Genomic DNA, 22,500 nt, shown 5'->3' on the forward strand with positions numbered 1-22,500 from the left:
TTCGAACATCCACAAGCGGTCCCACCGCATCACCAGCAACGCCATACGCATCATAACCAGCAGCATCAGCAACACCACCATCATCATCACCACCACTACCACCACCATCCCCACCGAGCGAGTCAGCATCATCATCGTCCGTGTGTGAGAGCCCTTCGCACGAAATGTATGTGAGCTGTTTTTTTTGTGCATTTACTATTAGCCAATTAGGGCCTCAGACAGTGCCTTACGTTTTATGTTGTCTCAATGGTGCCGTATCATATTCGCCTGATCGTACATTGTTCCTATTCCTTTCTTCTGATTTCCTGCTCTCCGCTTCCGATTTACGTCTGCAGCCGCTGCCGAACATCATCCTTATCATCACCATTCGCAGCAGCTCCAGGAGCAGACAGGTAACTGTATCCCGTGATATGGTGCCTTGTGTCAGATAAATTGTTCCCAGCACAGATACACCTTCGGCGACGCTTTGCTCTGTCCGTCCGTTACCTATCCGCCAGTGACGTGTTCCGTTTCCTATTGTGTTGGCCATGTTTTGTTTTGATTGTCCCGCCATCTCGTTTTGAAGCTGAAGAAATTGATTCGGGTCTGTTGCAAAGACTTACAATTCATTTTCTATTGCGATTGCTCCCCACTTACCTGCTTACGTAAGCAGCACGTGCTTGCCGGGCGCAACATAATGGTTTGCTGGTTCCTTGTTTTTGTTTGAGCTCTAGCTTCTAACTGCTGGCGCGGGATTCTTGCCATGGCCAAGGATTAGTTATTGAAGGGGATCTAGCAGTACCATCTCCATACTGGATAGTGGTTGAAACAGTTACGGTTCCGCAAGTAAAACTATAAAAAAAAAGTAAAACTATAAAAAAAAGTAAATGTGATGAATTGGCACAGTCGTGCCACATGCATTGTATTAGAGCATCACCATATGCATCCCTGGTTAAACTTCTGGCTTGCTTGGGTCTATTCAATCCCAACAATGATTCTGTTCTTCGCCCTTTCTCTCTCGCTCTCTCTCTCTCTCTCTCTCTCTCTCTCTCTCTTTCTCTCTCTTTCTCTCTCTCTTCATCTCTGTCTCTTTCTCTCTTTCTCTCTCTCTCTTTCTCTTTTCTCTCTATTCTATCCTGTATCTTCCTTAATGCTTTTCTATCAATTGTTTGCTTTTCAAAGTATATCTATGATTCACTGCAGGCTATTATACAGTTCATCATTACCAGGGAAATCTTTCTTCCCTAACCCACCACTACTTACATTTTGGATTCGTTATCAATGTGGACCATGCGAAAATGAGGCTACCAACTCCTTGACTCAGGGACCATGAGTGCATTCACAATATTACCAGCCACCAGTGGCCAGCGCGATTCGGAAGATCAAAATACTGGTTGAGATAAATGGCAATAGCTCTTATAATGCTCGCGTCATTTCGATTTCGGAATCGCCAAATCAATTGTATTGGTTAAACGTACAAACATGTTGTTTTTTTATCAAGGTGCAGTTCATTTAACAATTTTCATAGAAATAAGGATGAGGCATTCATTCAGGCAAGGTTGGTGAATGTTTTTTGTACATTTTCGGATTCTAAATGACTCGTTCAGAACGGTCTATTGATCATCGGCCAATTCATTCGGCGACTAGTTCAGAACCTAACTCGACGCTACCAGCCAAGATGAGCTTGCGCTCATACCAAGTTGGCCAGCTGAAGATTTTGTGAATGTTTTCATATGTCATGTTGTCGTTTGTAGTTTTCGTGTGGAATATCTTTGTTAGATGTACTGGGGTGGAATAACGGATCAACAGTGGAAGACGGTTGTATTTTGTTTGCTGTCCATACGTAGTCTCCCCGTTCTTAAGCGGCTTATTCGGCTTCCTTCGTATAAAAGCTGTAAAACATGTACTGTAGATATTTTGTCTATTGCGAAGCCATTATACATACGCTTTGTTGTACATGTTTGTGTATAGTACAAGAATTAACTCATCTAGTTACACCAGTAATGGGAACACGTCTAGAGATTGGCCATACAACCCATGGAAACTACTAGAATCATTAACATAACTATACATATTACATAACATCGATCTCGATATATACATGGCAGGCTGGTAAACATACTGCGTCTAAATGCAATGCTATACATGTATCTAATCCATATACTTTTACCTCAAACTTCCAAAATCATTCAGCTAAACCTGTAATTACGTCTGTATATATATACATATGCCAATGTATGTATATTTATATATGATGTACGATGTACAAATGTACATCAACCTGAAGTACTGCAAGCAAAAAGGCAAACTGGTCTCATCTGGTCGGCAATTGGTCCGTGTCCTCGGTTGTTGAACCACCGTCGGTCTTCTGCTGTCGTCTGTTGGTAGTACGCCCCTTAAATCATTGAAATCCTCCTCCCGACTAGTACCGCAAGAGCTCCTTTCTCTTTCAGATCTCCAAGATCTTTCATTCTATCTCTCTTTATCACTCCGTTCCCTCTCTGTAAGGCTAGGCGTTTGAGCGATTTGATTCTCTATTCTGTCCCATTTTAGTGTTCACATTTAGTGTTTCAAGGATCGTTCGTCCCAGTTGACTTCCGTTTAGCGCCCTTCGATGTATGAAATTTACCATCAGGATACACCAATGCCCAAGATTCGTTCCGGCTCCGTAGGCATTCTTTACATCGGGATATGTACTTCCCTCATAAATTTTTGTTTGTTCTGGTGTCTTCTCCCCTTCCCCCTTTTGCATCTTTTCCCCTTACCCCATTGCATTGTGCGTGATTGTGATGCGTGGAAGGCTTTTGATTGGACCACTCCACCGTATGATGAAACGGTGGTTCTCTTCACCTGTTTTCGTTTCGTTCTCTAGTGTTTTAACTCGATCGCCTTCTTTACCGTAAACTGTTTTCTTTTTCTTCTTTTCTTTTTTTACTTTCTCGTTTTTTTCTCTCTCTTTCTCTTTCTTTCTTTTACTCGTTTATCTCCCACGTTGGTGTTCCTACTTGTTTACGCACACTTCGCACCGACTTGTGTTTTGCCGAATTTGTTCGATTAAACACCTTTGTTTGACCGTTTGCTTTCGATCCCTTGTGTGTTTGATTTTGTTCCGGTTTTTTTTTGTTGTTGATGTATGCTCTCTAAACCTTCGCTTCCTTTCTGTTTCGAATGATAATTTTTTTGTGCCATGAATGGTCTTTTTTATCTTTACCGTTTCCCCGGAAATAATATCATGCAACGCGTTGACTGATTGATTACCCTTTTGAAACCTATCCCACGATTAAACCCGGATCCGGATCTTTTCTACTTTTCTTTTTTCAAATACCAACGCGCACCCCTTTTGGCCCACGCATTACTTGCGCCACTCGTGGAATGCGCGGATGACCGTATCTCTGTAACTTACTTTTGTCACTGAATTGATTCCGCTTACGTTTGGCCTTTCGCGTGCGTGTATCTGTGATCGTGCTATTGTTTGTTTGCTTGTTTGTTTGTTTGTTTATTTGTTTGTGTAAAACTCTCTCCGGACAACCGATCCTGCCGTTGATTTGGGTGTGTGTTTCCGGCGAGGCATTCTGCAATTTGTAAACTTACAATGGCTGAGGACGTTTACACGCTGGCCTATCTGTGCCCATTTGTCTGCGCGCGTGTTGTGTGTGTATGTGTGTGTGTGTGCGTGTATGCCTTTAAACGCTTGCCGCATTTGTTGTCTCTGGATATTTTTTTTGGTGCTCCAATCCAAATAAATCCTGGCCATTTCCCAATCGAAACCTAACGAAAACCCCGATCACAATATGGTGTGTGTTCCGGTGCATTGCGTGTCAATCGGATGGTCCTCTTACCGTTTGTTGTCCCTTTCTCCTACCTTCCCCTATCCATGCTCCGGGCGAATCCTGGTGGTGCCTTGCGTGTTCGTGTGCAGATAGTGAAGTAGATGAGCGGTCGACGGTATCAGCATCATCTGGATCGAGGAAGGAGGAGCGATGCCGATGCAATCCGGAAAATGAACCAATAGAAGATGAAGAGGAAGAAAAGGAGAAAGAGGAGTCGAAGAAGCAGAAGGAAGAGCAACAGATCAGCGAGGTTGAGCTGGGACGAGGACCGCCAACATTGTACCTTGGGCCACCCGAATCGTCCTACAGCTGCGACTCGATCAGTGAGTTTACGCCAAACCCGGAGGATCAGGAGCTGTACGTATCCTCGTTCTCCGAGTCCGAGGAGGAGGAGGAGGAGGAGGAGGAGGAGGAGGAGGAGGAGGACGAGGACAAGGAGGAGGACGAGGACAAGGAGGAGGAGGAGGAGGAGGAGGAGGAGGAGAAAGAGAGCAACAAGGACGATGATGATGATGATGTTAGTGATTCGCGGTACTATAGCGCTCTCGCTCATCATGACGATTTTCATCACCATCAGCACCACCATCAGCGTGCCAGATTCTGGCCCTTCGCGGAAATGGCATCGCGATGTTGTCGACCGCGAACCGGAGGACTGCTCATACGCTCGCTATCGTACACCTTCGGTAATCCAAGGTCCGAGGCTGGCCAGTGGCCACAATTAACGTCGTGTGTTCGACAGCCATGGCCCGCGTATCTGCCGCCACGTATTACGCGCAGCGTCGACGAGCTGGTGTCAGCGACGATCCACGGCACGCGAAGATGGGTATGCGCCAGCGTCTGTTGTTGCCCGTCTGGCGGCACACTGGTGCTTAGCCATTCCCCGAGTCCGGTCTTTGATGACGGTGGTCTGATGGGACCACGCAGCACCGAAACTGGTTCGCTGATGCTGCGCTATCCCGTGATCGGTGGCCGTACCCGGTACGCCAGCGATCCTTCGCTCGCCACTGTCCGGACCTCACCGTTGTCGTCGTCAGATGGGGGGACGAGCGGCACAGTTGAACACACGGAACGGTCCGTGATGGAGCCCCCCACAGCTGCTGTTACGACTTTGTCGACAGATGCCGCCAGTGCCGCCGCCACCACGGTGTTTCTGTCGCTCACGACACCACCTCCGGACGAGGGTGTCCTGCTGTACGACGGGAGCAGTGAGTTTGACCGCGTGTTCCGGAACTCGGTTGGAGCGGTTCCGACAGCAAGAAGCCAAATCAAACGAGGAGATCGCCGTACCACAGGCCAAACACTGCTAGATGATCAAGGCTGTCACGATCTGCTCGCCACGACCGGCACCGACACCCACCGCCAGGAGGAGTGCCCCCCTTCCTTGTCCCAATTCCAGCATCCCAGCAGAATGGTGATGTCAGCTGAAAGCGATTCCGTTGCCAACGCTGCTCCTCAGCGTCTCGCTTCGCCTTCGCATCTCGAGCCCCCGCCCCAGCGATCCCATGTGTCACGCCTGGACACGCCGGCACACGACTCGTTGGTGGTTGATCCTCCCTTCCTTCCTCTCACTGCTAGCGCTCTTTTCACTAACACTCCGCGTGCCGTCACCATCCCCCTTACTACCTCTACTACTACTACTACTACTACTACTACTGCTGCCAAAACGTTTCTCCTCCCGATCGATTCTTACACGGCCGTGAGTGGTCGACGGGTGACCCCTGATGTGCCTGAAGGGCCCAGGTCACCTTGGGGCTTAGCTACCGTTGAATCATCACCACCGTCGCCGGTCCCGCCGGCCGTACCCACTAGTAACCGCAATATCACTGACCGCTGTTCCACCAACTTGTTCGTCATACATCCGTACCCTACAGACGGCAGCGGCTGCAGGGCAACGACGACTACGATGACGACCACGACGACGACGATGACGACCCAGCCGACGGTGTCGACGACGACGGAGGCAACAACCACCGCAGTCGCAGCGGGGACGGCGCCGCTAGCGCCGGTAGCGCCAGTGACAGAATCGACAGCGGCGGTAGCGGTGGCAGGTGGTGACAATCAGGACGGGGGACGTACCAGCCGCCGGAACAGTGGAACCACCGGAGCAACCGGAATCGATTGCTGCTGCGGTGCTGGTACGGTGCTGGATGACGATGGAACCACCGGTGGCATAGCCACTGCCATCCCGTCGGCCTCCAGCCGTGGCTCGCTGTCATACCACTCGTGTTGTCACTGCTGCTGCTGCTGCTGTTACTGCTACGGCTGTGGCGGCCCCTTTGCGCCCTCGTCGTCGACCCTGGCTGGGCCAAGGACCACCGGCGTGACGGCGGCGGCGGCGACGGCGTCGGTGACGGTACCGACGGCGGTTCGACGCCAGCGGCACAGCATTGCCGGCCAGATGAGCTACTTTAAAATGCTAGGTACCTTCAGCAAGAAGATGGCAACCAGCACCAACAGCTTGTTTAGTACCGCCGTCATTAGTGGCAGCTCCTCAGCGCCTAATCTGCGCGATATGGTCCCGAGCACCGCTTCGCCGTCAGGTAAGTTAGTGAATGGGGCTTACGGCCACACAATCTATCCAGTGCGTGACCAACGATGCGCGTAACTACAGTATTTGTACGATAAAATACCAGCGCTTGTTGCGATATAGAAAAACATGACACATGACATGATTTTTTTTTAACAAAACACACTTTAAAACAGTGGTCTCAACCTCGCGGCTCGCTAAACTATTTTGTGCGGCCCGCGGTCCCATCCGCGGTACATATGTATGTTATGTTTGATCATTATTTGTATGTTCTTTATAATTTTATAATATTCATATGTTGGAATCGAAGGTTGTTGATAAATTTGCAATGACAATAGTGTTGAAAACTGAAGGAAGAAACATTTTCTCAACATTTCTACATTCAACACATAATGCTGTGGCCCGCGGACTGGTTAATACTTTACACAGTGGCCCACTGACTGGCTTTCACTTCCCTCTGCGGTCCGCATGTTCGTATGAGTTTTGAGATCCCTGCTCTAAAACATGCAGTTAAACAAACAAAACGTTTGATTAAAACCAATTTGGATTAAAACCTAATGTGAGCGAGTACGGGACGTGACTTAGCATATCGCATTTGCGCTGCTATTTTATCAACCAATACTGTACACACCATCATGCTCTCTGTCTCTCTGTTTCTTTCTCTTTTCTCTCTCTCTCTCTTTCTCTCTCTCTCTCTCTCTCTCTCTCTCTCTCTCTCTCTCTCTCTGTGTGTGTCTCTGTCTCTGTCTGTCTTTTTTTCTTTATCTATTGTAGGATTTGGTGGGGTTCCACCGATTCGCCCATTGGAAACGCTGCACAACGCGTTATCCCTCCGACAATTGGACAACTTCCTCGAGCGGATGACGGTGGGGCCGCTGTTCAAGACGCCCGCCTCTTCGCCACCACCGAAGCTCCCTTCGGGGACGGGGTCGGTACAGGGGACGGCCTCCGGGACGCTGGGGCTGGCAGCTACCACGTCGCCAACAAACCCCATCGTCGCCACCACTACGACCAACACCGACACCGTTGTCGCCTTGGATGAGGAAGAGCTACACGGTTATGATCAATCGTTCGGGAGAGCGGTGCGCTGCAGCAACAACACCCCGCTGGGGACGACGCCTCAACCAGCGTCGGCAGTCGTCTCGGGACCGATTGGTGGATCAGTTGCTGGCGCTACCGGTATTGCTAGCACGACCCCTGCTCTCCAGAGTAAGTCCGATGGAGAACCAGCAGTAGACGAGTAGATTGTCATGCCAACGGATGGCAGGAGATACGGTTAGGAGAAAAAGATAGAACGATAGAGATCATATCCTTTAGAAAATAGTGAGAGGTAATTGAGAGTTCCTAGCATCATTGTTGTTTCATTTCTGGTCAGGATTGAGGATAGTGAAAAAGCGTGATGCGTATATGTTACCTGATTCGCTGCGAACACGCTTAGCAATTAAATTTGCACAAGGGACGCGCAATCGTTCGATGCACTCATTGAACCATTTCAAATCATTGAAGTTGTGCGATCGTCACAGGAATGAAGAATTCCGGTATACCTGCCAGAAGAATTCCAGAATATTTCTAGCAGCGCATTGCATTGCTATTCGCGAGTGTTAGAATGTGGTATGTCGGTACGTAGAAGGATCGAGTCAGATCGTCAGGTGAATAACAAGGCTGCACTGACCTCGTTTCAGTTTTCAATTTTGTTTTTCTCTTATTTCTATATTGTTCGTACCAACGCATCATGTCACATGTCATATCCTGCAGATGAAGTTGTTCGCCATGTGACTATGCTACTCAACTGTGGCATAAATATATTGGCATCGCTTCCGTTCTTTTGTGTTTTCTTCGTTTGTACATTTCACGTTTTGTTTTACTACGATATTTTACACAGGGCACAGCAGCATACTGTTTGTACAATGCACTGCAGTTGCATACCTTATATCTTTAGCACTTCCCTTCGCCATTACCGTTTTACTCACTAACCCGTGTACTGTCATTCCCTATGCCGCCATGGCCGCGCCGTGGGACGGACAGGCTGGAGCGATCATTCGGGCAGCATGACGAGCAGCGTCAGCGCCCTGTCCAGCGGTGGACCATCGTCGCCGAACTTCTCGGAGGTGTGCTCGCGGGGTGGTTGCCCCAGCAGTGACATGTCGGCCAGCATCACCAGCATCGATGGGTAAGCGCAGATAGCATCGCGTTCATCTATTCCATCCATCATGGGCATCACCGATGTGGCACCGCACCGTACCTGTGGCTGAGCACAGCGCTTCCACTTTCGTTTCGTTACGTTATGTTTCGTTCCATCGGTTCTCATCTCGAACATACAAACGCTCCACCCTTCTTGGTTCATCATCTCGCGTGTATGTCTCTCACACCGTGCATGACCACCCAGAGTCCGCGTAGCATTTTGGTTCGGTTTCGATTCCGTTTCACTTCGCATACATCTGACAGGGCCTTGGTTTTGACCATACCCCTACTTTCACGCCAGTTACACCATTATTGTTGAGTGGAATGCTTCCGCCACCACCTAGTGCAACACACACACACACACACATTCCAGAGCATAACAGCATCTTACCATTTTGCGTTGCCGTTTCGATGCGCTCGATCCGGGATGTCCGATGATGGTCGATGACGGTGAATGACACTGGTTACTGTTGGCACTGGCTGGGGGGTGGGGGTGCGATCTATTTGCCGCCATTTTAGCAGTCTTGCGGCTGGGAGTGGCACCGGTAGCGAGCAACAACAGCAGCAGCAGCAGCTGGTGGGATGTATATTCGCCCTCTTTGGGCATCCGTCGTCGGCTGGGATGAGGCATACCCCGGGCTCGGTGCCGGGAGTCGGTGCGCCAGAACCACAGGAAGATTCGGAGGTGCTTGGTGGAGGTTCGACAAGCGAGATCGGTGCCGATCTGACACCGGTCAGCGTTTGTTCCGACTGGGACAACACGGCCGATGCAACCAAGGGCTCGTGCAACACCACCAACAATGATCTTGTAAGAGAAAACCACCCAGCCTCGTGTTACAGCTTTACCATTACCTCACCTTTCGGTTTATACGTGTATCTCATCCGTTGACGCTAGACAACAACCGAGGAGGACGACGAGGATGCGACCATCTCTACCGACACGTGTTTGAGTACGGGAACGACTAGTGAGCAGCTAGCGGCAATGATCAGCGAGCCCGTTGCAGCAAGCAAAGATCGGGCCACTAACGAAGAGGAGTCGTCCAAGCAGATGTCCGCCGAGCAGTGTTCCCGGCGAACCCGGGGCAGTCGGATCCAGCGACAGATCAGCCTGTACGAACAGGACAGCCAAGCAGGAGGGGGAACAGGGAAGAAACTGACCCATCACTGGGATGGGCAGCAGCAGGGCCATCGGGAAGCAACCGCGCGACGTATGCACATGTCCTTCGAGGAACTGCCCCCACGGGCTGAAGCCCACGAGCGGAACCTAGCGAGAGGTGGCGGCAGCAGCAACATCAGCATCAACTCGCTCCAACAGAAGCATCTCAAGTCATTCGGACCACCGGTGGGCGTCGCTAACAGCGCTTCATCACCACCACCAACAACAGCACAAACACCGATAACACCCGGTGCGTTGCTTATCCGCGAGGGCTTCATCGAACCGCCGCGCTTGACACGCGTAACGAAGAGCTTCCACGGCAAGACGGGCCATCAGATGGAGCAGCTACAGCAGCAGCAGCAGCAGCAGCAGCAACAGTGGCAATGGTTCGGTGCTGAAGGTGGGCCCAATGCCGGTGGAAGCACTAACCGGCTCCAGAAGAGCCCAGATGCCAGTCAGTATAGCACTGGTGGGGCTGGTGGCGGTTCTAGCGGCAGCCTTCAGCAGCAAGGTCGGTTCACAATGTCGGTTGTGCAGGAGCCGGTAAAGCCAATCGGTACCAGTATCAGCGAAAGCCGTCTGCCCCCACCTACCGGTGGGCAATCGAAACAGGGAGCCAAATAGTGATACATTTGTGTATTTTGAATACACCGATGGTTGGGCCGAAAGAATAGGGTAACAGTCGCAGGGCAAGTGCCATCGTGCAGCATAGGTGAGAACGCACTATCTAATCCCAGCGTCACCGGACAAGCATACAGCTATACATCCTGTCGTGTCTGCACGGTGATTGTTTTCCTCCAACAAAAAACATACTAACGCGAATTGTTCTGTTTATAATTATATTTCTATTCCACAAATTTGGTCAATTCATACTCGATCAAATGTTTCTATTTTCGTAGTTTTGAAAGTAAATCTAACGAAATCGCCACTTGCTGGCGAGAGAGGTATTTGCCTATACGCTGGTAGGATTTTCTGCTGGGTGTAATTGCGATTCTGGGAGGACAAGGTTACTGTTGTCTAGTGTTGTGGATTGCCTTTCGGGTTATCTTTTTCCGTATCAATACATAGAGCGGAGGGCCAACATCATGGGCTCGCAAGTATTCTTTCGAATTAGTCCTATTGATTCTTTCTTCGAATGGTGTACAATTATTACAGCACAAGAAAAGGATAGAAAATGCGAAGCCCCATTTGCGAATGTTTTTTTTCCCGTGCTTTAGGACTCCTGCCTTATTTGTGAGAATACGATTTGCTTTTTTTAATAAAGAATTCCAATGGTATTGTTATTGTTGATAAAATCCCTGCTGTGTGATACAATGCTTTTCATAACGATAGCGTCGCGAGTAGTTTTACTTGAAGGAAAATTTAAATTAAACGAATCATTGAGCACTAAAGCCCGCTTTTCGTTCATATGTAAATCCATGAGATGATGCACAAACGATGCATTTCGTTGGGCGATAGAAAATGCGTGCCCCTACTTGTGAATACTTGTTTTCGCATTTTTTTTTGTTTTTAGGAATAGAAACTGATTGTTGAGAAAACTGATTACATTAACTTCGATTGTTTAATTTCGATCACATTTGAAATGATCCGAATTCATCTTGGATATAAGTTCTCAGCTTCAGCAAAAAAAAACTCGCTCGCCTGCCGTTCATCTTCTGCCAGTTACTGTTAACCTGACCAAGCTCAACGCAACGTTTGCAACAGAAATGTTAGGTGCGAGCCTGATCATTCGGTTAGATTTTCATTTTCGTTACTGTTGTCCAGTGTTGTGGATTGCCTTTCGGGTTATCTTTTTCCGTATCAATACATAGAGCGGAGGGACAATACATCATGGACTCGCAAGTATTCTTTCGAACTAGTCCTATTGATTCTTTCTTCGAATGGTGTACAATTATTACAGCACAAGAAAAGGATAGAAAATGCGAAGCCCCATTTGCGAATGTTTTTTTTCCCGTGCTTTAGGACTCCTGCCTTATTTGTGAGAATACGATTTGCTTTTTTTAATAAAGAATTCCAATGGTATTGTTATTGTTGATAAAATCCCTGCTGTGTGATACAATGCTTTTCATAACGATAGCGTCGCGAGTAGTTTTACTTGAAGGAAAATTTAAATTAAACGAATCATTGAGCACTAAAGCCCGCTTTTCGTTCATATGTAAATCCATGAGATGATGCACAAACGATGCATTTCGTTGGGCGATAGAAAATGCGTGCCCCTACTTGTGAATACTTGTTTTCGCATTTTTTTTTGTTTTTAGGAATAGAAACTGATTGTTGAGAAAACTGATTACATTAACTTCGATTGTTTAATTTCGATCACATTTGAAATGATCCGAATTCATCTTGGATATAAGTTCTCAGCTTCAGCAAAAAAAAACTCGCTCGCCTGCCGTTCATCTTCTGCCAGTTACTGTTAACCTGACCAAGCTCAACGCAACGTTTGCAACAGAAATGTTAGGTGCGAGCCTGATCATTCGGTTAGATTTTCATTTTCGTTACTGTTGTCCAGTGTTGTGGATTGCCTTTCGGGTTATCTTTTTCCGTATCAATACATAGAGCGGAGGGACAATACATCATGGACTCGCAAGTATTCTTTCGAACTAGTCCTATTGATTCTTTCTTCGAATGGTGTACAATTATTACAGCACAAGAAAAGGATAGAAAATGCGAAGCCCCATTTGCGAATGTTTTTTTTTCCCGTGCTTTAGGACTCCTGCCTTATTTGTGAGAATACGATTTGCTTTTTTTAATAAAGAATTCCAATGGTATTGTTATTGTTGATAAAATCCCTGCTGTGTGATACAATGCTTTTCATAACGATAGCGTCGCGAGTAGTTTTACTTGAAGGAAAATTTAAATTAAACGAATCATTGAGCACTAAAGCCCGCTTTTCGTTCATATGTAAATCCATGAGATGATGCACAAACGATGCATTTCGTTGGGCGATAGAAAATGCGTGCCCCTACTTGTGAATACTTGTTTTCGCATTTTTTTTTTGTTTTTAGGAATAGAAACTGATTGTTGAGAAAACTGATTACATTAACTTCGATTGTTTAATTTCGATCACATTTGAAATTATCCGAATTCATCTTGGATATAAGTTCTCAGCTTCAGCAAAACAAAACTCGCTCGCCTGCCGTTCATCTTCTGCCAGTTACTGTTAACCTGACCAAGCTCAACGCAACGTTTGCAACAGAAATGTTAGGTGCGAGCCTGGTCATTCGGTTAGATTTTCATTTTCGTTTACTTTCTCTGCAATTTCACCAACCTCATCTCTCAATCTCTCTCTATCTCACATGCGGTTCAGCGATAATTACGTGGGTTCTTAAGGCTATCGACTTACGGTAATCGCTAAGGCTATCGACTTAGTATTTGCGCCGGAATAGTACCGAGTGCAGCGTGTCGATGTCTATCTCCATTGTACGATCTGGTTTATTTGTGCCGCCCGGACCTCGGCCGCTGCCGCTACCGCCGCCACTGTTGGAGTTGCCGCCAAAATTGTTGCTGCTGCTGGTGGTGAGGCTCTTGCCCGGTGGAATAGTGGCAACGGACGATCTGACGGTAACGGCGCGACTTGTCGTTGGTACCGCCGATGCCAGCGTTGTGCCACTGCTGTGGGATGTGGAAGAGAACGTATTCGCATGTTAATGAGACACTAAAGAGGGAAAGAAAATAAGGCAATGGCACGGAATGTCGGCACCATGTGAGTGGGAAGAATAAAGGGGTAAGGTAATGAAATACCATCGAACGAGGGATTCGAAGGGAAATGGAATAAGATATTGCCTTGGTATTCTTGTGTGCTCTAGTCTCTACACTACCCTCTATACCTCCCTCTCATTCTCTGGGTCGGCTAGGCATCGGTGGAAGATCTTCGCTAATTGCCAACCCACCACTTACCTGCCATACTTGATGGCTGATGAAATTGGTTTACTGGAGCGCGGATGAACCAGCAAACAGTTCATCGGCTGCCCATCCAGCTGGCGGTTATGATAGGCGTCTACAGCCTTTTCTGCATCGCCCAGCGTACGATAGATGACCTCGGCGACCCCCGTACGAACCAGGCGCGATTCCAGCAAATCTCCGACGTCCTCGAAGAGCTCCTAAAGTGAGCGTAGGGGAAAAAAACAGATTAAGAAGGGAGCGAAATTTCAATAGCTATTGAGGACTCGAGGGCTTTCGCGTTCGTGTGCAAGCTCAAGCCTTACCTTAATATCCTGCTGCGTCACATTGTGGTGCAGGTTGCTAACAATAATGCGGAAACCGCTGGCGACGGCGCGCGGTGGCGAAGCTGGAGCAGGCGAATATATCCCGTATGATGAGCCTGCCCCGAATGTAGCAGGTTTGTACGAGTAAATAGGCTCATCGGGCGGCATCTTGGCGAAGATGCCCATCGACTCGGCTGGATTAGGGGCTCGCTCCAACCGGGCTCGCATCGTCGACGACAACAACTCGGGCGGCAATCCACCGACGCCCGCCAGTGGTGAGGTGGGTCGGCGCGTTGTGGATGTAGAGCGTATGTTGCTACGCGGCCGAACGGCTGACGGTTCGTATGGTGGGTGTGCGGGGCGCACTGATGGTGGCAGTGCTGCCTGTAGGTTCGGCCGGCGTATCGGCTCGTAGCATTCGAACGGATCGCTCATCCAACCCGCGACGCTTGAGGGCGGCGATGATTGGCGCACGGCGCGGAAGGTGGGCAACGGTGGCATCGATATGGGCATGTTATAGCTCTCGTTCAGTACAGTTCGTTTAAGTGAAGAGATCGGTACGACCCGTATGTTGCCACCGTGCATCAATCTTTCATCATCTATCTCCATGGAATCCAGTTCGTCGGGCCCCGGCATACCGTAATGGTCCATCAGCCTGGCCTGTCTGATTCCCGATGATTTCTGGTGATACTGTTGGCGGCGGGACTGATGTCCCATGCCCTTGTGCACCCCGTTGCCGCTGGTCACTGGTGCGAACCCAGATCCGACATCACCACCTCGGCCCAGGCCCTTGCGCACCAATCGCTGGCGTACGTCGCCTGCAGCACGGGTCAGCTCGACCAGCTTGTCGCGCGCATCTACTATCTTCGAGCGATTCTTTTCTATGATCTTCAACCGTGCGTCCACAACCGGCTTTGGCTTCCGCTTCGAGTCGGTGCGGTTTTCCGACGCGATACTGAAGCGCCGTGCGCCAATGTTCTTTCGTGGCGGTGCCGACTTTGGTAGGCCACTGGTGTTGTTTCCTTTTGTTTTACGATCGATTTTGCCCTTCTTGATAATTTCGTCAAGGCTCAGGCCCATAACGTCCCCCATATTGCCGAAAGTTAATGCGCGTACGGCCGTTTTTTTTTATCTGATTCACGAAGTCAACGTCTTCCCACCAACCGTTACGACGCTGTAGAGCGGTTAAAAGGAGCCGGCCCGCCGTGCTGGCGCCGATGTCAATAGCAGAGGCGACTCCTCCGTACTTCGCGGGATTTTCTTAACGGATAGAGAGCGCTCAACTGTTTTTAGATGTCGCGTCGAATGCCTTGCACGAAACCAGCAGGCGACGCTATGCTACAAAAACGCTCGTCTTAACTCGCTGTTTTACACGAATTTACCTGATTTCGATCTCTGCTGGGACCACAAAGGCCGATCTTCGCGCGGCAAGGCTGGAATTATGATGGCTGCCGCAGCGAAGCCGCACGGCTGACAGTTGGTCATCGAAAATTAGAGCTCGTCCACATTATCCATGGCGCCAAAAGACACAATTTGTTGCGGTGAGTGTGTACTGGCGTGTCTGTGCAATAGCCGTTATTAAACAAATTTAGAATTAAACATACGGTCATCCATACGTATGTTAAAATAATAACCGATGCATAGTTTAGGTGCAATTTTGGCATTTGTAAAACTTAAGATCTAGCCTAGTATTATTCAACATTACTACAATGCTCTTAAACAAATTCATACACCTTCGTTAGTTTTGTTTGAAAAAAATCAGAGGGAAAAAGTTCGGAGGCTTATAGTGAGTAAATGGGACCAATAGTGGCTATTTACCAGTTTTATTCATGTTTTTTGTTTTAATCATAAATTGCGCTTCCCACTTCCCGTTACTCACTGGGTTTCTCTTTCCAGTTTTTTTTTAAATAATAAAATCATCCTGTTCGCACTGTTTTCGAACAGTCTATCGCCTCTTACAATATATTCGAATTAACCACACGAAGCTTCTCACATCTTCCACACCACGGTGAACACATAAACGGCTCCTCTTTGTACCGCACCCTGTGACCACGGCAGTTGTTGCACAAGATTAGCGATACCGGAGTGTTTTGGGAGGGTAACGTGAAGTGTACACGCTCTTATATGGTATGTACATGCTGTATCGCAAACATGGTTCCAATACTATTTGATAAGCTATCCTAACTTTCCTTTACCATGGACGATCCCCTTTCAATTCGTTCTGTTACTGCACACTTCATCGTTAATGTTGCATGTTGTATTCCATCATTAAACCTTCTCTGCCAGCAATCGCTCCTCGGCTTCGGAGAACGTTTGATGTTTGGTTGGGCGCTGACCGCCAGAACTTGGATGCGCCTTGGAGGTAGTAATGGCCTTGCCGGATGCATCGTAGCCGTACAGGAAAATTGACCCAATAACCAGCGCAGCACCGATGGTGAACTGCAGCGAGAGAGTAAAATCGAATACGAAGATCGACGCAACGCATGAGATGATAATCGCGAGCGAAGTGGCGAATCCCTTCAGTATGTTATCCGCATACTTGACGACGACAGCCACTATCAGTCCGCCCACCGCCTGCAACAGTATGAGATACCAGACGAAGGCATCGTATCCGAAGAAGAAACCGTTGGAGATAAGTTTCGAACCGTCACTAAACAGACACGTCGCAAGCCCGGCCGGCAACGACAGTAGGCTCAGCTGTACGTTACGCATCCAGATGGAGATTTCTGCACCTTTCAGCATCTTTTCGAAGTAAATTCCAGCCAAACCGGAGAGGAAGCAAGCGCCCAAGACAGCGCTGAAACCTAGCAGCCGATTCTGCTCAATACCGGAGCCCGGCATCGATTGATGGCGGGTTGCAGCCGTTCCGCTGTCACCGTCCGATTGTGCCAGCTGTACACACGCAACACCAACCACCAGGAAAACGAGAGCAGCCCACTGCGTTGGCATCAGGCGGCGGCGCAATATCAAAACGGCGAAAACGGCTGTCGTCAATATCTTCAGCTGGTAACTCACTTGATACGTGGCCGCATCCAGGTGACTGGCGGATACGTACAGTAGGTTGTTCTGAATAATGTACAGCATCGAAGGTACGCTGATCTTGAGTGTGTCCAGCGGTTGCTTGACGATCGTTTGATGTAGTGCAGCTCGGAACTGATGAAACCGTTTGCCCTCCTCTAAATATACCAGCACCAAGCTGGTAATCAGCTTCACTAACTCTGCCATTACGACAGCCGTTGAGCTGAAGAATATGTCACCCGGTCTGGTTCTTCCATAGCGCATACTCAATCCCAGGACTGCATTTTGTAGCGTGAGTGTAACTAAGCTGATGTATTTCAAATGATTTCCGTGGCCGTGCTCTGTCGTGGTGAAGTACACGTTCGCAAATGTATGCAGGAAAATAGTTATTATTTGAAATGCAAACCAAGATTGCTCTTGACAAAAATAGATGGTGCTTACTTATCGTCATCTTCTTGTTTAGGATCAGTACACGAAACAGCAGAAGATCGTTGCTGCACTCTGCCTGAATGCCCCGGCCGTGCTTATTTAGGCCGAAATTTGATTAGGTGGCACTTTGGTAGTTCAGTTGTGTATAGGAAAACATCAACAAATAGCTGTCGGGCAAGTTCACAACCACATTGTTAACGTAGACTTTCATCGGCTTTGCACCGTATATGGGCCGCATAAAAGCCGTTATAACTTTTGCTGTCCTTTCCCCCTTTGGCCATCAACAAATGGACAATCGAATAAAAAAAAAACGAAATGGTTTTAGAAACAAAAACGAAGGGTTTTGTCGAAACTCGTTTGAGTATAAAAAATTGATATAAGTAAAGTGTAGGCAATATAAAGTATAGATCAGTAAAAAGCGATTTTTTACTCCCTCAGTAACGGGCCGCAGCGGTGGGGGCCTATACTTTACTCTTTACGTCCATTTTTTTTACTTTTCCGCCTATGTTAGTGTAGGTTTGCATAACGAAATTGTAGAAATGAGTGAGTTTTTGATGATAATTTGTTTTACTTTATTTTTCACTTTTACTCGTACTCCATAGTGAGAATGAGTGTGAGCTGACCAAGTGAATGGTGGGGACCCACATTATTTGACTTCACGCAAAACTGCTGTAGGGGATGCGCCTACTCCGGCGGCCGGGTAAAATCTCTTATTACGTTTTACGAAGCCGTGAAAAGACTGCCTTCGTCAGCGACCTTTTCCTCCGTTTGTGGGCGCGATTCAAGCATTCATCCGAAAAGTCTCATCAGGAACGATTAAGAAAAGACTCTGCTTTTGAAGCGCATCCTTGGATTTTTGTGAGTACGTGCGTGTTGTGGTTATCCGCGTGTTTTCGGCGTTCTATTGAGTGAGGTGCATCGGGTGCAATAGTGAAAAAAACTCTTTCTAACCTAACATTCGAAGCGCTTGAAAACGTGCTCTGGTCGGTAAACTGTTTTGAGGCAAAAAATACGCTGCTGAAAGAATTGTTTGATTCATCATTAAGTTGATTCGCAATAGAAGAAAGTTTGCAATAGAACAAACGTAGCAGCTTGCCATCCAGAAAGCTACCGTAGTTGGTTTCGGCCGTAAACTGGAGGTTGTCAAAGGAGCTACGCCGCTACCGGTGCAACGCAGCAGAAGCGAAGCCAGGAGGTTTTGCTGCGCACCATTTTATTGATGTTGAACTCGGCCGCACAAGAGGCCCTTCTAGTTCGCGCGTAAGCCAATATTGGTGTTTGGTTGTATTTTACGCACCACCGTAGCGAAATATCGTAAACTCCATTTTGTTTCCCTCATTACAACCATTGGTGTAAAACTCGTGTCTTGCGGACTGGGAAGTGTTGCTCGGCATTTTTCGATTGTAAACCGCTCTATCAACCAAGGCTATTTTCTATCAAAGCAAGTGCACAGCCTTCGCCTTGGCATTGGCTTCCCTCTGTCAATCAACATATTTGGCAAACAAGGAAAAGAGTGCTTTGTTAGAATATCAGGAAGAATCAGGTTCGTTAGGTTAGTTTTTACCCCTTGCACTCGAGCGGTAAACCGGTGAAACATCAAACACGCAATTACACCGGAAGAAGATTGATAACCTAGAAGGGTAAGTGAACTAAATCTTTGATTTTGATTGATTTCATGTAGATGCGTCATTCAGAACATCTTATTTTTTCAAAACATACAATGAACAGAAACACATTCCAATACAGGCAGTACATCTGTGTAATCGAGAATCATTTCTGTTGTTGATTGTTTGTTGTTGTAGAAAGTAGAGGAAGCCAATGTATTGCTCTTACCTTTTTTTATTACTATTTCTAAACAAAAGGGAGAATTTCCACCTTGCTGGTATATACCTGTCGACGACCTATTTTGCCGTCAGCGATGGAGGAAGACAAGGAATTGAAAATGGCCAACGGAAACGAAAAGGTCGACCGAGCCCAAGAAGTAATCGATCTGGAAGACGATGTCATTATCGTGAGTGATGATGACTTAGCTGCCGGAGGGGAACCGAAAGATGGAGCTACGGCTGATGGTGGCGAACTTGCTATGAAAAGCCCTGGTTCGCTGGTTGAGAAGACCGGACGGCATCGCGCACGCCGGGTGGCCAGATCGAATAGTAAAAGTGGTGTGCTGGGTGTCGCAGGCACACCCAACTTCGTAGCGCCGCATCGTAAGTGGAAGAATAGTCGCCGTTCGCGAAACTTGCACGGTCGTGGACTCCCGAAGAAGGGCGGGGCTGGTGGAAAGGGCGTGTGGGGTAAGCCGGGAGCCGAGGTGTTCGACGAGCTGGACGATGAAGATCCGAACGATCCGAACTTCGATATCGACGCGTACAACAGCTCGCACAATGTGGAACTAAAGGAGGTTGTAACAGCACCACCGGTGCAGCAACTGACTGAGGAAGAAATCATCAAGAAGATGGAGTCGATCCTCCTCGAGTATTACGAAAACGGGGACACCCATGAGGCAGCCGATGGCTTGGAGCATATTCTTGCATCCGAGATGAAGCCCCTCGTCATTAAAACGATCGTTGGTGTTGCGTTTGATCACAAGCAATCACAGCGCGAGATGACCTCCGTCTTGATTTCGGACCTGTACGGTCGCGTAGTGACACGCGATGATATCTGCGCCGGTAAGCTATCTGCTATCCTGTAGAAAGGGTTATGGGTAGGGGGGTAATTAAGCGAAGGTGACCTTAACCGTTCTGCTGAACCGTCCTATGGTCCGTTGCTCACTTTAGGATTCGATCAGCTGTTGTACGAGTTGCCCGACATCATGCTTGACACACCAGATGCTCCGCATTTGTTGGGCAATTTCATTGCCCGGGCAATTGCCGATGACTGCGTTCCCCCAAAATATGCGTACGATTGCGAGCGCGAGGATTTGGATACCCATGCGCGGGCGGCGCTCGTGCGTGCCTCCGCATTGTTATCGATGCCTGGTGGCTGGAGCAAACTGGACAACGTTTGGGGTGTCGGAGGCGCTCTCCGTCCAGTTCAGACTATCACGCGACAAATGACAATGTTGCTGCAAGAGTACGTGGTGTCGCGCGAAATTGAGGAAGCGCAGCGCTCGATTAAAGAATTGGAAGTTCCACATTTCCACCATGAGCTGATCTATGAGGTTTGTTTTGATTGCAGTATTTTTGTATTTGCCTTCTTTCACTACCTATAATTTTCGTATTCATTGCGCCTGGCCGTTGGACGCTTTCGCTCCGTCTGCAGGCAATCATTATGACGCTCGAGGCGTTCAACGAGTCAATCGAGGAAGCAATTTGCCACCTGTTCCGGACGCTCGACAGTACCTGTATCGTTTCGCCAGAGCAGATGGAGTTAGGATTTCGGCGTGTCTACGATGACATGACGGACATTGTACTAGACATACCGCTCGCTTACTCCATCCTCGATCGCTTCATCCAACGTTGCCGACGAGCTGGCTCATTCCTCAGCGAAACTCTCATCAAGGACCTTCCTACACGGTAAGTAGTAAGAGCACGAGCTCGTGCTGTTGACACATTGGCGTGGGAGGGACGGAAGCCGGAGGAAAGGGGGATTGTTTATGTATGTAGCGAGAAAAGTTGTTTTCGATTTTTAGCAGAGGAGAGGGGGGTGTAACCTTCGCGACCACTGTCTGCTTGTATGCGTTTGATTTTGCCCCTCATAGTGGAGTGTGTAGCGCATCACACATTCAGATACGCTAGTGCCATTGCTAGCAGCAACAAAAGTTGATGATAAGAAAAATCAGAACAATAATCTTATTACATCATGCTGAAATGAATCGGAAATAGGGGTGGGTTATCCAGTTCCAGAAACCGGAGACCCATGGTTTGAAATTGTCTGCCGTATAAAATAGCGACTCTTTATGTAATACCCCTGTCAAATGTACCGAACAGTTTGTTTTTATTGCTCTCACTGGTGGGGGTGGGGGGGGGGGGCTGGGTTTGGGGGGTAGCGGCGGCGGTTTACACCCCTTCCAGGTTTTCGGCACTATTGCGTCTTACTCGAGTGATAGAAATATGTGGCATACCCACACAATGCCACATATTTTTACAAGGTCATCTTTGTTTTCGTTCCGTCACAGAATGTGTACAGTCGGTGCAAAGTTGTGCTTGGTGAAAAGAGTGAGGAGGAGGGGGAATATTTTAAGACCAGATGAATCAGATGTTTGGAGATGAATCATATTGCATCCATGCACACTTTATCTACGCCAAGCTTTCCTCGTACCGGTATATCGTTTGTACTTATCGTACATCGTTTGGAGTAATCGATTTTAGGGACGATGTGTGAATAAAATGCGCAAAAACTTACTCAACCCTCAAGGGGGAGAAATTACGCCACAGTTTTATTTTGGGAAAATGTATTTTGATAAAAATTGCTTTTAATTGTGCGGGAGTTTTTGGAGTTCGATTCAAAAGATAAGATAAACGAAATCTAAAATATGGTTTCGAGTTATTTATTGAATTGATTCATCTATCTTTGCTTACTTTAAAATTAAATACTATAACATCTGATTCTAAAGATTCTGCAAAAACCATCACAGTTAATTTGCTTAATAACTGATAGATTTTGTTTAATAACTGAAATTAAAACTGATTTGTTTAAGTGTAGATAAAAGTAGTTTACTATACATATCCAAAAGTTTTTATGACTATTTTCTCTGTTATTTTTTCTAGTGGACGCAAGCGTTTCGTCTCAGAAGGCGACGGTGGTCTGGTGAAGCAAGTAAATTTTCTAAAGAATATGTAAGAAACAAGAAAAATATGCGAGCTGCAGATATCGAGCAAACAATGTACAAATTGTAATGCTCATCTCACTACAATGAAACCCCAGCAATTTGGCAGCATAGCAAACTAAATAAGTGTTTCTCTTCAACATCATTTATTTCATTTTTTACATACCGATTTCTTTGCTGCCTAATATACAACGTTATCTCGTCGTTGTTAGCATTTAAATTGTATATGATTCAAAACTGTGTAAGGAAAGCAAGACCCAATGTGAGTCTCGATATTGCATAGCTCAGAGGAAGTCAAGAGATTATGATTTTGCTTACTTTCAATGAAATGCGAAGTAATGAATTACAAAGAAAGAAGAGACTGAGCTCGTCTTTTGGGAGAAAGACAAGAACAGGATTTTATTTTA

The 22,500-nt window shown here is 47.4% G+C and overlaps 4 protein-coding genes across 14 annotated transcripts in view; 2 read left to right on the forward strand and 2 right to left on the reverse strand.

Annotated features, from left to right (window-relative positions):
* LOC126569431 (inositol hexakisphosphate and diphosphoinositol-pentakisphosphate kinase) overlaps window positions 1-10,349 on the forward strand; it is a 20,356-nt gene extending 10,007 nt beyond the window's left edge. For 10 of the 11 annotated variants that reach the window (XM_050226578.1, XM_050226512.1, XM_050226520.1 and 7 more), the window contains 7 exons: window positions 1-166; window positions 336-392; window positions 5,681-6,349; window positions 7,111-7,545; window positions 8,362-8,506; window positions 9,037-9,325; window positions 9,413-10,349. The exon at window positions 1-166 is cut by the window's left edge and continues 495 nt beyond it. In XM_050226578.1, the coding sequence (XP_050082535.1) occupies window positions 1-166; window positions 336-392; window positions 5,681-6,349; window positions 7,111-7,545; window positions 8,362-8,506; window positions 9,037-9,325; window positions 9,413-10,297 (2,646 nt within the window). In that variant the 3' untranslated portion in view covers window positions 10,298-10,349. The remainder of the gene's footprint in view (window positions 167-335; window positions 393-5,680; window positions 6,350-7,110; window positions 7,546-8,361; window positions 8,507-9,036; window positions 9,326-9,412) is intronic. The other variant, XM_050226570.1, reaches the window with a different exon arrangement.
* Window positions 10,350-12,580: 2,231 nt separating this feature from the next.
* LOC126569486 (uncharacterized) lies at window positions 12,581-15,299 on the reverse strand. The gene is made up of 3 exons (XM_050226612.1): window positions 13,879-15,299; window positions 13,571-13,773; window positions 12,581-13,285 (listed from the first exon to the last, which is right to left on the reverse strand). The coding sequence occupies exons 1-3, from the start codon at window positions 14,968-14,970 to the stop codon at window positions 13,039-13,041; spliced, it is 1,542 nt and encodes a 513-aa protein (XP_050082569.1). The 5' UTR covers window positions 14,971-15,299; the 3' UTR covers window positions 12,581-13,038.
* Window positions 15,300-15,659: 360 nt separating this feature from the next.
* Window positions 15,660-17,504, reverse strand: LOC126572915 (UDP-galactose translocator). Its single transcript, XM_050232677.1, has 2 exons — window positions 17,338-17,504; window positions 15,660-17,237 (listed from the first exon to the last, which is right to left on the reverse strand). Exons 1-2 carry the CDS (start codon window positions 17,345-17,347, stop codon window positions 16,147-16,149), a joined length of 1,101 nt encoding a protein of 366 aa, XP_050088634.1. The 5' UTR covers window positions 17,348-17,504; the 3' UTR covers window positions 15,660-16,146.
* A 526-nt stretch (window positions 17,505-18,030) lies between these two features.
* The window catches only part of LOC126570535 (programmed cell death protein 4), a 4,598-nt gene continuing 128 nt past the window's right edge, over window positions 18,031-22,500 (forward strand). Inside the window, exons 1-5 of the mRNA XM_050228360.1 lie at window positions 18,031-18,965; window positions 19,188-19,994; window positions 20,103-20,485; window positions 20,587-20,840; window positions 22,035-22,500. The exon at window positions 22,035-22,500 is cut by the window's right edge and continues 128 nt beyond it. Coding sequence (XP_050084317.1) covers window positions 19,244-19,994; window positions 20,103-20,485; window positions 20,587-20,840; window positions 22,035-22,107 — 1,461 coding nt within the window. The 5' untranslated portion in view covers window positions 18,031-18,965; window positions 19,188-19,243 and the 3' untranslated portion in view covers window positions 22,108-22,500. The remainder of the gene's footprint in view (window positions 18,966-19,187; window positions 19,995-20,102; window positions 20,486-20,586; window positions 20,841-22,034) is intronic.

Source organism: Anopheles aquasalis, chromosome X, assembly GCF_943734665.1.
Source record: "Anopheles aquasalis chromosome X, idAnoAquaMG_Q_19, whole genome shotgun sequence".
NCBI lineage: Eukaryota > Metazoa > Arthropoda > Insecta > Diptera > Culicidae > Anopheles > Anopheles aquasalis.

Excerpts from the sequence above, each read along its gene's own strand:
- LOC126569486 (XM_050226612.1), bottom strand. The coding sequence starts at position 14,970 with ATGGGGGACGTTATGGGCCTGAGCCTTGACGAAATTATCAAGAAGGGC. Across the intron at positions 13,774-13,878 it reads TGACGCAGCAGGATATTAAG|GAGCTCTTCGAGGACGTCGG; the intron begins GTAAGGCTTGAG and ends CGCTCACTTTAG. Across the intron at positions 13,286-13,570 it reads TCAGCCATCAAGTATGGCAG|CAGTGGCACAACGCTGGCAT; the intron begins GTAAGTGGTGGG and ends CACATCCCACAG.